At 29.2% G+C, this 13598-nt stretch overlaps 1 protein-coding gene and 1 long non-coding RNA gene across 3 annotated transcripts; both read left to right on the top strand.

Annotated features, from left to right (window-relative positions):
• The first annotated feature begins 235 nt into the window (after positions 1-235).
• Positions 236-4251, top strand: LOC111214674. The gene is made up of 2 exons (XM_048776673.1): positions 236-3189; positions 3929-4251. The coding sequence occupies exon 1, from the start codon at positions 1808-1810 to the stop codon at positions 2513-2515; it is 708 nt and encodes a 235-aa protein (XP_048632630.1). The 5' UTR covers positions 236-1807; the 3' UTR covers positions 2516-3189; positions 3929-4251.
• Positions 4252-9895: 5644 nt separating this feature from the next.
• LOC111214226 lies at positions 9896-12228 on the top strand. 2 transcript variants are annotated; one of them, XR_002663730.2, is made up of 4 exons: positions 9896-10031; positions 10806-11560; positions 11706-11776; positions 11934-12228. It is a non-coding gene; the product is annotated as an uncharacterized LOC111214226 (long non-coding RNA). The 2 variants fall into 2 exon arrangements; XR_002663729.2 differs by having other exon boundaries at positions 11706-12228.
• The last annotated feature ends 1370 nt before the right edge of the window (positions 12229-13598 follow it).

Here is a 13598-nt window from a genome sequence, read left to right as displayed (position 1 = left end):
CAAGAAAAAGAAAGTTGCACTTAATGTTATGGAAGATGTTCATATCCATGTTGCCTTGGAGACTAGGGTTTTGGGAACATGGAGAATAACTATAAGATAGATATGGATCGTTTGTAGAGAGACAAAGACACATTCACTGATCTTATAGAGAGAGAGAGAGAGAGAGAGAGAGAGAGAGAGAGAGAGAGAGAGAGAGAGAGAGAGAGAGAGAGAGAGAGAGAGAGAGAGAGAGAGAGGTAAGCTCTTGGAAGTGTTCTGGGGTCGTGTTGAAGCAGTAGCTGAAGTACTTTACGGAAGAGAGACATAAGCGGGTAGCTTAGGAATCTTTCAGTAGCAGTTGTCAGGATATATCAGACTATGTAAAGCTGATTAAGCAGATCTTGTAATAGAGTGTACAAGATAATTTCTAATAAAGTATTGGTGTTTGTTTGTGTAATTTGTCTCTTGTTTTATCTTCTGTTTTACCTTAATTGTGTTTGCATCTGCATTTACAATTGGTATCAGAGCATGTCACCTAAATTACCGGTGTGATCCTTAAGGTGGAGATGGACACGATTATTTCTATGCAGAAGGCGAGATCATGCTGAATGCGGACCAGTATGGTCATTGGAAGGCTCGCATGAAGCAGTTGATTTGAGAAATCAATGAAGTGTGGACATATGAGATGAGAAGAAGCCAAAGCCAAAAGAGGATTGGTCAGAGGCAGAGTGCAATGCATCAAAATTTAATGCAAATGTGTTGTCGGTAATTTTTGGAGCCGTTGAAACAGAACAATTGCAGCTGATTCAAAGGAGTACTTCAGTTTAAGAGGCATGGGAGATCCTGCTGAATTCGTTTGAAGGAGATAATAGTGTCAAGAGGACACGTCTGGATCATCTTAGGTCACAATTTGAGAATCTCAGGTGGTCTGATAATGATTTGTGGCTAACTTCACTGCCAAACTCAGTGTCATGGCGCATGAAGCATGTGTACTTGGAAAGAAGTACAATGAGAAGCAGCTGGTAAAGAAGTTACTACGATGTCTTCCAACAAAGTTTGGAGGTCATAAGGTGGTCTTGAATATGACCACAAACACAGATGAGCTCAAGTGACAAACTTGTGGATATGCTGAAAGCAGAAGAGATGGAGACATACAGTAGCTCGATCTCTGCGTCAGGTGGTGCATCAAGGAGTATATCGCTTGTTGCTGACAAAGAAGGTGACACATCTCTGAATCTTGAAGATGCCATGGGGATGTTGACTAGGAATATTGGTAAGATGATGAATCCCTCTGGTTGGAGGAATCACTATTGTCGCTGGAGGTGATCATAGCAATGGTAGAAGAAGAAAATGTCTTAAGTGCTACGAGTATGAAGGAGTTGGTCATATAAGGGCTGACTGTCATGTAGCACAACAAAGAGAACTTAAGTGTTCTGAGTGTAGAGGTGTTAGACACACTCGGCGTGAATGTCCAAACTCAAAGAAAGAAAAAGGCGTTCCATTGCAGTCGTTAGATGATTCAGAGTATGTAGAAGATGGAAAGGTATTGAAGAACCTTGTTGCATTTGGTGTACGCAAGGAGGAATTCAGTGAATCCTCGGATTCAGATATTGATACAGACTCTGAGGATTATCACGTGATGCTCAACAAATGGTTTCAGCTCAAGGATCAGAATTTGAGATAGGAGAATGTGGCTCAGAAGCAAACCAATTTGCTTGAAGAAGTGCTTGAAGAACTTGCGACTGTAAATAAAGAGAAGAATGAGTCTCTTGAGCAGGAAGTTAGCAAGCTCAGGGAAGGATCTATTGGTGAATGAGAGAGAGCAAGGATGCTGGAAGATGATTTGGCTGAGAATCACAAGCGGGTCAGGATGCTCAATAGTGGAACCAATGATTTGGATAAGACACTTTCGATGGGACAACCAACTAAGACAAAATGGGGACTGGGATACCGAGGAGCTCAGAGTACTGGCGTACATCAGAAGGGGTTGTCACACTTCGTGCGAGGAAGCACATCAAAAAGTGAAGCTAAAGAAGTTCGTCCAAAAGTACGCCGGGACGTACGACAAAGAGTACAACAGGAAGGTCTACAACACGTAGATGTGAGTAACAAGTCGAAGACAATACATCACTACAGCAACATGAATGTCAGACAAGAGTTTCTGAAACATGATTGTGCATCTGGTACAAGGAAGGAGACTGATCAGTGCATCATCAACTGTGTCAGGCCAAACAAGAAGCAACATCGGATGTGTTGTTGGTTCTATGGGAAGGTTGGACACAAGAAGGTGATGTGTTTTGCTCGTGAGAAAAGCAGAAACATGGCCAAGAAGGTGAACAAGATGTTCATTAAACTCAAGAGGGTTGAAGAGGTAGTCTTAGCCAAGAGTGATCTTGAGGAAGGTCAAGAAGCATCAAATCTGGAGCCAGGACACGGAGTTGATTATGGTACAGAGTGGAATGAGATCAAAGTGCGCCAGGAAGTGATGCGAGATGATCTTCATGAGGATGATAATGAAATCACTCCAAGACAATAGCAATGAGTGCAAAGTGCACTCGGTGCGGATGGAGAAAGGCTCATGGTCAAGAAGACTACACATAAAGGAAGCCAAGTCCTCAATAGAAGCTAGTCGAAGAGTAGTTCGACATGTGCGTCAGATTGTGATGCAGTACTTGTAATATATTCTACTGCATGAGGAGTATAAACTAAAAAATTAATCAAATACTTACTATTTTTTTGATATATTTTAATAATTTTGTTATGTGTGAGCCATCCACCTAATAAACTGTACATTTAAATAGTAATATTTTAAAAAGTAACTTTATTGACATTTATTTAAATAAATTCATAATTCTGAAATAACAATAACTTTTTGAGAACATCAAAATTATTTATGCGCATAGGAAATAAATCCTTTTATTTGCTTATTGGAAAATGAACGAGTCTAAAGCTTTTACACATATTATATGAGAAAAACTTGGATTTTTCTAAATTAGATTCGTTTAAATCGGAACATATTAACGTGAGTTTCTAAAATTAGATTTTTGTTATGTATATATGTAAGAATACTTTGTATGATGTAACAAATAGAATAATTCATTTCTTTCCTAAACTTTTAACTCACTATCAATCCATTTCTATAATCCAAGATGAGGAAATCCGTTCAAATCTTGTCTACATTCTTAATCATCTTCATTATTCTCTCACTAGGTTTGTATTTACATCTTAATATATTGCATAAATTCATTTTATAGGAAATTGAATATAATACTTAGATCTTTATTACTTTTAATATATTGTGAACCCATATAAAAGTTTTTTTTGCTATATAAAATATAGCATTAAATTATCTCTTTTGTGTTCGAGAAGGCAACAAAATATAGAAAACTGATTCAAACATTTTGTGTGTTAAAATTAAAAGGATCATACCTGAAGTGCTTAAGATTTTGGTTTTTATATTTGTTTATTTTTATTTTTTTAATGTATAGGGTTAATATACGATGAAGAACAACTATGATTAAACAATTTTAAATATTTTCATTGTTTTATCATCTATTTATGTACATTTTGTCCTGCACATACAAATATGCTAACCAACATTTTCATAGTAGGGATGAACTATAGTCCTTATATAAATTTATGAGATATTTTGAGATTTATATATTTTATAGGTGATATGTTATGCTTTTCCAATATAAACATTAATTTCTCTTAAAAGATAAAAAAAAAATATATTTTTATTAATATACACGCAATCCTTAAAAATATATACTTTGACCTAATCATATGCTCGTTTTTTATTTACTAGCAAAATATGTTTCTCTTTTTGCTTATAATGCTAAAAATAATAGTTCATTAAGCAGTTTTTGTTGATAAATAAGTTTTATAATTCTGAAATTTTTATATATTATCTCCCAACTAAAATTTTAGATTTTTTTTTATATTACAGGAATGATGGCAGATGCGAAAAAACAGTGTCCATATAAAATTCCAATTAATAAAAAATTCTCGTATTGTGCTGCAACACACTGTTTGGCTGATTGTAAGAAGCAACATGGAGCTGATGCTAGTGGTAGTTGTTCCGAAGAAAAGGGATTTTGTAATTGCGTTGCTAATTGCAAGGGTTCTCGCTAAGTGTTGTGAATATAATAATATCCAGCCAAAGTTTTATACTATCTTTTTACCAATAAATATCTAAATGTTAAAATGTTTGTCTCAGATTTGTGGATCTATTTATAATAAATAATAATAAGAGAATTTAATACATACAAATGTGAATAACAAGATTGTACTTTAAATAAAATAAATGATCACAATATTATTAGATGTATCCAAAAATATGTATATGATCAAAAAAGTTTAAGACGAGTTTTAAAAGATAGCGATGAAATCACAACTAATATTTAAATGATATATCATCATCACCTAACATGTCAATTTTGTGTACATTGTAAAGATATAAAATAAAAATAGCAAGACTAGATTAACTACACTAAATAAAAGGCACTTATTTGAAGGCCTCTGTAAATGTCTACATGAGCTAAAATTTGAAAACTACGTAGGGCTCGACTCTAACCGGTTAATAGTATTATTCCAAACCATCATAATGATCTCTTATAATTAATTTGGTTCACCTACGCAATTCTGAGAACACTATTTGTTAATGCGAATTATTAGTTTCAATTTATGCATCCAATGACTTTTCTTTAGGACAGTTTTAGATTAATAGTTTATATATTCGACATGTATCATGTATGATAAACCGGACTGAAAGTTTTGTTTATGTTAAGTTTAAAAATAAGACTAGTTTAATATCGTAAATTGTTCTTGGTTTATCCTAAGATGTACAAAATCTGCTTGCTTTGGTAAACAAAACATGAAAAACTTTTGAATCGGCTCTATTAGACTTTACGTAATCAACACAATATGATTTAGGTATCCAAACGAAATAATAGTTTGGATTAGATCTGATATATATATATATATATATATATATACTAGTTTAAGATCCGCGCAATTGTGCGGGGCGAATGTTATATATAAAACTAACTTTTATCTATTATTATTTATTTGTATTCATTTATGTATTATGTATATAATTAAATTAGAGTAAAGACATAAATTAAAACAATATATCTTGTTTATTTACGATAATGTTTTGGTAAATTAATTAAAACAATCATTTTATTTATTTTATATGGTATATAACTAAATTTCAATGATATGGAGATAGATATATAGTATATTTTAATATAAATATTTATTATTGAGAATTCATACTCACATGATAACACAAAATTTCTAATGTGTCATGTTTTGAATGCAAATTTCAAAATTAATATGTTAAGGTTTCAATACTTTTTCAATACAAATTTAGAAATAACCATATTTTAAGTATTTTTCTATGTTATATAATTTAATTTTAAACTATATTAATATGTAATATGAATGTCTACTAAATGACACTTCATATTCTTACGATTTATGGTCATTTGTATCTTGTTATTAACTTTCACAAAACTTTATTGTGACACATTTAGTAATTTATAGTCGTTTTAAAAATTAAAAAAATGATTAATGTGGTTGTTTAATATCTTTTAATGATATAAAATTAAACAAAAAGAGCTAAGATACAAAAGTTATTTATCAAATATTTATTATTCATAATCATTGATTTTCACATTACGTTAATCATATTAGGTAATTCTGTAGCTTTTATTTAAGAAAAGTGAGAGAATATTCTTTTGTATACTATTTATCAATTTAATAGTTAGTTTAATAAAAATTTATTATAAATTAAGATAGACCAACCAATTTCTCTAAGAATTGTGAATTTCGTTTTCATGGTGACACGTGACTAGAAAACGATGTTGTAATGTTTCTCAATTAATATATAAGGAATATATATATGTTTATTAATGACAGGTTCATTAAGTTTTAATTCGAGTTTGCTGAATGCAATAATACTGGTGGCCCACTTAAACCGAAAACAATGTATATGCATATTAATGTAATGTTTGATGCCTTGTTAATTTACAAAAACATCATTACTGAAGATCTTAAGATTAGTTATAAATTCAGTGACAAAAGTTGTAAAATACCTCATAAGAATAGGGTTATCTTATATTTATATAGTACATTTGTTTTAATGGGATACATATATATATATATATATATATATATATATATATATATTTCCTCACACTAACAAAAAACGTTTTGTCCAATTTTTGACATAGGTTAGTTTAGTTATTTATACATCAAATACATCTAGTCTATTAAAACAGAAGTACATTCTGTACTTAACCCTAAGTTTTACTCAATATTTACATTCCATGCCACTCTTTTTAATTAAAGATTATCTAATTAAATATAACACATACACAAATAATATTTATTATCAGGCCATGCAAATCCAAAATGTGATTCTCTAACATATATTTTGCTTTAATTAACTACATTGCCTTATAAATCAAAAACGTATTTATTATCTTGCCATATATTTCTCTATTATTAAAACTATATTGCCATGTAAATCTAAAACACGATTAATACATTATTATCATCTAAATAAACTACATTGCCATTATTATATTCCAAATATATAGATCATGTCCTATGTGTGATTACTCCTAAATATCATTCCAATTTTTTTTAATTTAAAAAATCTTCAGGTACAAATAAATAATCCATTTTTATAATTTACAATAACTAAACTGAAAAAGTATTATAATTTTGTATGTGAGTAACATAAATTCGACATAAACGAAAAATTTCGAATAAAATTTTGTATTACTAGCTGTTTTATACGAATTAAAAAACATTTAATACACATATTAATATATAAAATCAATATGACTGCTTTTTAATGTTTAATTAATATTGAACATATATTTTTGTCAAAAAATAAGTTGTCCATTTATAATATAGATATAATTACTAATTTTAACATTTAAAATAGAGAAATTTCCAATAATAGCCCGTTTTAGTTTTTCTATAATTGCCTGTTTTAGTTTTTACTAATTTTAACATGTAAAATAGAGAAATTTCCTATATTAATTTATATTTATATATTAAAAACCACTGAAGAGTCTTTTTTTACCTCCTTTGAACAATATTCTCTCAAATGTCTTTTAATCTTTTTCTTCTTTGAAGACATTTTGGTGATAAAAACTTAAAAAAAAATGATATTGAGAAAATTACCTTTTTAAATATTAGGGTTTGAGCACAATATAAAATTAGCAGAAAAAAAAAATTATACTTGAATGTATTTGTAATCATTTATTTGTGATACTAATACATTCAATACAATAATAATCAAACAATAATCTAATATTGTTCGATCACAGTAAATAAAATGCAGTAATTACCAATATATTATAAGGTAACAATGATTTTACAAGTTAAAATAAATAGCCGCGTCGGCGCGCAGGTCAGACTCTAGACATGTATTTATTTAAAAAATCAAATAGATCAGATATGAACTTTATATATATATTTCAATAAAAATATTTGGAATGTAATTTAATAAAACTTAAAAGTATATCTAGATCTCTAATATTTACATTTTTTTGTTTAATATATCAAAATAAATTGAAAAAAAAGTTTGAAGAACGTGAAAACAAAATTTCTAATATTTTGGAAGCTAAACGTATTGAACATGATACACAAATGTCAAAACTAAGTAACATATTAATCTACAGCATGAACACAAAAAAACAAGTTGATAACATTACAAGAAATTAGAATATATAAGAACATAAAATAAATACCCGTGCAGACGCACGGGTCAACCTCTAGTTAATAACTTAAAACGCACATATCAGGTTTTGCAAGTTTGCTAGACACGTAAAAGAACTCTTTTTCATATCAAACTTTTTTTCTTCATTTCATTTTCGCTAATTTATTAAATATAAGTAATTAGGTCTAAAATAAAGTAACTCTAATTTTCATTTATATAAAAACTAAATTTTTATTTAAGAAATCCAATTTATATATATAATGCATAATATAAAATACAAATATTTACCTTTTTACTATTGGTTCCAAACCATATTTCTTTTTGTTACCATTCACATTTTATCATTCACCGTTCTTTTGTTTAACCGCTAATATTCTGCAGCTTATAAAACAATACTTAAACGGGACTGCATAACATTATCCGCTTATTCCGCTGTTCCCATTCAGTCTAAAAATTACTCTTTCTATCTAAATCTAAAACTGAATTCAATTAAATTATTTGAAGATTGCACAGTTTTCACTATTCTCTATTTTAATGTATAAACTAAAAAATTTGAGAACATCAAAATTATTTACTGATATCACTTAAATTACCCTAAGGAGTGATTTATACTCTCTCAAATAAGAGGTCGAGCTGTATTACTTAGGGATCGAATTCGTAGGGAGCTAGAGAACCAAATAAATCTAATAAGATGGATTAAGCTAGGTTGATTTAATGATTAAATGTAAAGTTGCAAGTTTGTGAGCAAGACAATTGCTCGATTGATTTGATTGGAGTTTTGGTGGAAGGATGGTTTGCTAGACTTAGGGTCTCTATCAGGAAATCATGATTATAATCCTACAGATGTCTAACAAGTTGTATGCATGATATTATAGAATTCAACACTTATAAACAAACCATTAGGCTCTCGCTTTCTAGGTTTGTCTATTGACCCACTATAAGTGTTGATCGATGATTCTATAAGAATATCGATCGATACACTTGTTGAACCGTCGACTGATTATTCGATTGAAATATCGATCGATGCGTTTGGTCAAGTTTTAACGTGCGGGTTGAATGTACTCACTAAGCTTCCTAGATCAACTATCACCTTACTCTAGCAATCTTAGCTCAATAAGGATGGATTCAGGGTGAGATGCAAGCTATCGCTTATGTCTACAACTCTTAGGGTACGTTCTAGGTAGCTAATCTAGAAACAGAGATTAATGAGAATCCTAAAGATGAATATCACAACTTAACAATCTATAGTTGGGACTAATCCCTCATAACATATCTAAACCCTAAACCTAACAGGTGGATCTATTCAAGCAAGAAGTTTGTCACATTAATCATAGAAAGAATAAATAAAATTGCATTAGAATAAATATAAAAACCAAAACCAATGGAGTTCCAGGAGGACTCTGGAGGAGTTACTCCATTCTCTCCTCACTAAGAGAAAACAATGAATAAAATAAAGCTTAGCGGTTAACAATGGCTTAGAAAACACATAAATAGGATTTTAGGTTGTCCAAGGATATTCTGGTAATTTGTGGTTGCTTTTGGGCTTCAACGGTCATAAAATATGCTCAGTCCATATTCTGGGATCACCGTCGATCGACACCAATGATGTTTCATCGATCGACAGTTCTGTATCTTCTCGACAACTTCCTCTCGCGAGGCAGACTGACCACTCTTCAGTAAAACGGGAATGACCTCGGCTACAGGATGCTGATTAACCTCAAACTGGCGGTATTGCAAAGCTAACTCAAAGATCTATCTTGTTTAAAAATATGGGCTCAATCGAACGGTGGGAAGGTCTCCATCCAAAGATAAACATCTGACGCGTCTGTGCAGCTCTGCATTCAAAAGGCTCCAAAAGACACCAAAATCACCAATTTTCTCCAAATTGTCTCTGAACCTTTAAATACCCTAAATAGACTCTTTATAGTAGTAATTAGTTATTAAAACACTTATAAACCATGGCTAAAAGTGAGTAAAATCCATGCCTATCATTTACACGCATATGACACGTACCCTTTTATTTGCTTATTGGAAAATGAACGAGTCTAAAGCTTTTTCACATATTATATGAGAAAAACTTGGATTTTTCTAAATTAGATTCGTTTAAATCGGAACATATTAACGTGAGTTTCTTAAATTAGATTTTTGTTATGTATATATGTACGAATACTTTGTATGTTGTAACAAATACAATAATTCATCTCTTTCCTACATTTTTAACTCACTATCAATCCATTTCTATAATCCAAGATGAGGAAATCCGTTCAACTCTTATCTACGTTCTTAATCGTCTTCATTATTCTCTCCCTAGGTTTGTATTTACATCTTAATATATTGAAAAAATACATTATATAGGAAATTGAATATAATACTTAGATCTTTATTACTTTTAATATATTGTGAACCCATATAAGAGTTTTTGTTTACTATATAATATAACATTAAATTATCTCTTTTGTGTAAAATTCATAAATTTCCAGAAGGCAACAAAATACAGAAAACTGATTCAAACATTTTGTGTGTTAAAATTAAAAGGATCATACCTGAAGTACTTAAGAATTTTGTTTTTATATTTGTTTATTTTTATTTTTTTAATGTATAGGGTTAATACGATGAAGAACAACTATGATTAAACAATTTTAAATATTTGCATTGTTTTATCATCTATTTATGTACATTTTGTCCTGCACATACAAATATGTTAACCAACATTTTCATATTAGGGATGAACTATAGTCTCTATATAAATTTATGAGATATTTTGAGATTTATATATTTTATAGGTGATATGTTATGCTTTTCCAATATAAACATTAATTTCTCTTAAAAGATAAAAAAATTATATGCTTTTATTAATATACACACAATTCCTAAAAATATTTGTTCACAAAACAGAAAAAATATATACTTTGACCTAATCATATGCTCGTTTTTTATTTACTAGCAAAATCTGTTTCTCTTTTTGCTTATAATTCTTAAAATAATAGTTCATTAAGCAGTTTTTGTTGATAAATAAGTTTTATAATTCAGAAAATTTATATATATTATCTCCCAATTAAAATTTCAGATTTTTTATATATTACAGGAATGATGGCAGATGCGAAAAAACAGTGTCCATATAAAATTCCAATTAGTAAAAAATTGCCGTATTGTGCTCCAGCACTCTGTTTGGCTGATTGCAAGAAGCAACATGGAGCTGATGCTAGTGGTAGTTGTTCCGAAGAAAAGGGATTTTGTAACTGCGTTGCTAATTGCAAGGGTGCTCGCTAATATCCAACCAAATTTTTATACTATCTTTTTACCAATAAATATCTAAATGTTAAAATGTTTGTCTCAGATTTGTGGATCTATTTATAATAAATCTATACTATACTAAAAGCCACATATAGTGAGTAATTAGGCTATCCACCTCATCAAAAATAATCAACCAATCATAACATTTTATTTTTGTTTTGGGTTTCAATACATCTGGGCTTAGGTGTGTGGGTTTATTTGGTTTCATTTGGGCTTTGTTTTTCATTTACCTAAATCTAGAAACCTAACAATCTCAATACGCGGAAGTTACGAAGCTCTTCTTCTCTACCACTTCGTCTTCTCTCTTAATTTCACGAGGAGGAGGACACAGAGCCATTGGCCGAAGACTTTCTCGATGGTAGCGATGATGAAGAGGAACCTTTGGATTCTGATTCTGACTCTGATGGATCTGATCTCGCAATGACAGGATCTGGTAAAAGTAAAGCTATTGATGAAGAACGTAAAAGGCAGGAGCAAGATGCAAAAGATGAACTACATATGAACATAAAGGAACAACCTGACGAGTTTCGTCTACCAACCAAAAAGGTTCAATCTTTTGGAATTTTACAAATCAAATTCATTCCTTTTTTAACATTTTTATTTTGCAATTGTTGGTTGGTTTATGTTGAAAAGATCAATGGAGCATTATAAGTTTAGGTGTCTTATCATTGTTATTGATCTATTTTTCCAGGAACTTGAAGAAGAGTCAAGTGGGCCACCAGATCTTCCTATCTTGCAAGTTGCAAACGAGTATAAAAGAGAGTGAGAAATTTTTTTTCAAGTTTTGTTTCTTTTAAAGATTCTTTCTAAGGAACTAGCCTTTGTTTTATTGCTTGATATTATTTTTATGTGTTCAGTTAAGGCTGATATTGGTTCTTATTACGGCTATAATGAGTTTCTTAATGGAATTCTGGTTCAGGTTTTTCGCTAATCGCTGACTTCACTTTTTATGTACACTCTTTTGGTTCTTTTTGGTGTAAAGCTATGTGTGAGCTAATTTTGTAAAGCCACATATAGTGAGCAATTAGGCTATGTGTAAAGCTACTTCTCTAATGTTTATACATCATCAAACTGTACATTGTAATTGTAATTGGAAAAAGAAAACAAACAAAAATCAACCTAAGACTTTTAAGGTATATGAAACAAAAATTGGAACTAACAAATTTCTGCAATCAAAGAATAAGGCAATAAAATTGTAAAAATACAAAATAAAACAAAAAATATACACATAAAGAAAGATTTAGTAAAATAAAATCATAATATAATTTCCATAATTGATAGTGCTCAGTTACACTAAAAAGTCTAAATTTACAACATACACAATTTTATTTACATCTTTAAACCTATTATCTAATTAAAATGATTCTAAAAAAAGTGTCAGCATGAAGAGTTAGAAAATATACAATAAAATATAACACATAACATTAAAAATACATTATCACTGATCACTAAAAAACATGTTAGTAGTAATAAAAATGAAATGACAACACATTTATTAAAACCATAGAACGGCACGCAACAAGGTGTTATTAAATATACAAACTACAAATTAAATATGCTCAACGCAAACACACATAAAAATGAGACATAATATTTGGATAAATTTAAATAAATAATTTTAAATATATTATATTCTTGATAATTTTAAAATTACTTAAAAAGAAACTAAATTATTAAAAAATTAATATACAAATAAAACTAAAGCAATATTTTGTAACGTCAAAATAATAAATGAATAAAAAATATATTATGTTAATAAAATAGATTTAGATTTTAAAGACTTCTAATTCATGTAATATTACAAAATTAAATTTTTTTTATTACAATTAACATTTTACCATTAGATTTATTAAAATGAGATTCTAGATTGATATTCAATTGTTAGTTTCAACTATTACACATAAAAAAATATTATTAAGTACACTTTTTTTTTGAAAAAGGGGTTTTATATTTTAAGTAGATTATTGGAGTACGTTTTCTTTTCGTGAATTTACTCGAGATGAGATTCCGATCTTTTAAACTAAGATAATTTATGTTCTATACATAATTCTTTTTTTTTTACATAACTCTAAAATCTCAGACTTGATTCTTCATATTTTATTAGTTAATTGTGTTCCATATAATATAAATACTTACTTCAAACTAAAAATATATAAAAAATCAAAGTTAAAAATTAGTTATATATAATTTAATATACCAAAATTCACATACAAATAAAAATGATAAATATAAAAAATTTAAATATATTATCCGCGCATAGCGCGGAGAAAGGATCTAGTAATAATAAGAGAATTAAATAAATACAAATGTGAATAACAAGATTGTACTTTAAATAAAATAAATGATCACAATATTATTAGATGTATTCAAAAATATGTATATGATAAAAAAAAAGTTTAAGACGAGTTTTAAAAGATAGCGATGAAATCACAACCAATATTTAAATGTGATATCATCCTAACATGTAAATTTTGTGTACATTGTTAAAAAATAAAATAAAAATAGCAAGAGTTGATTATCTACACTAAATAAAAAGCACTTATTTGAAGGCCTCTATAAATGTCTACATGAGCTAAAAATTTGA

Source organism: Brassica napus, chromosome A3 (genome assembly GCF_020379485.1).
Source record: "Brassica napus cultivar Da-Ae chromosome A3, Da-Ae, whole genome shotgun sequence".
Classification (NCBI taxonomy): Eukaryota; Viridiplantae; Streptophyta; class Magnoliopsida; order Brassicales; family Brassicaceae; genus Brassica; species Brassica napus.
Note: the sequence above shows the minus strand (reverse complement) of the source record. Positions and strands in the feature narration are given on the sequence as shown.

What these genes read in the sequence shown, in the direction of transcription:
- LOC111214674 (XM_048776673.1), top strand. Translation starts at nt 1,808, where the DNA reads ATGCTGGAAGATGATTTGGCTGAGAATCACAAGCGGGTCAGGATGCTC.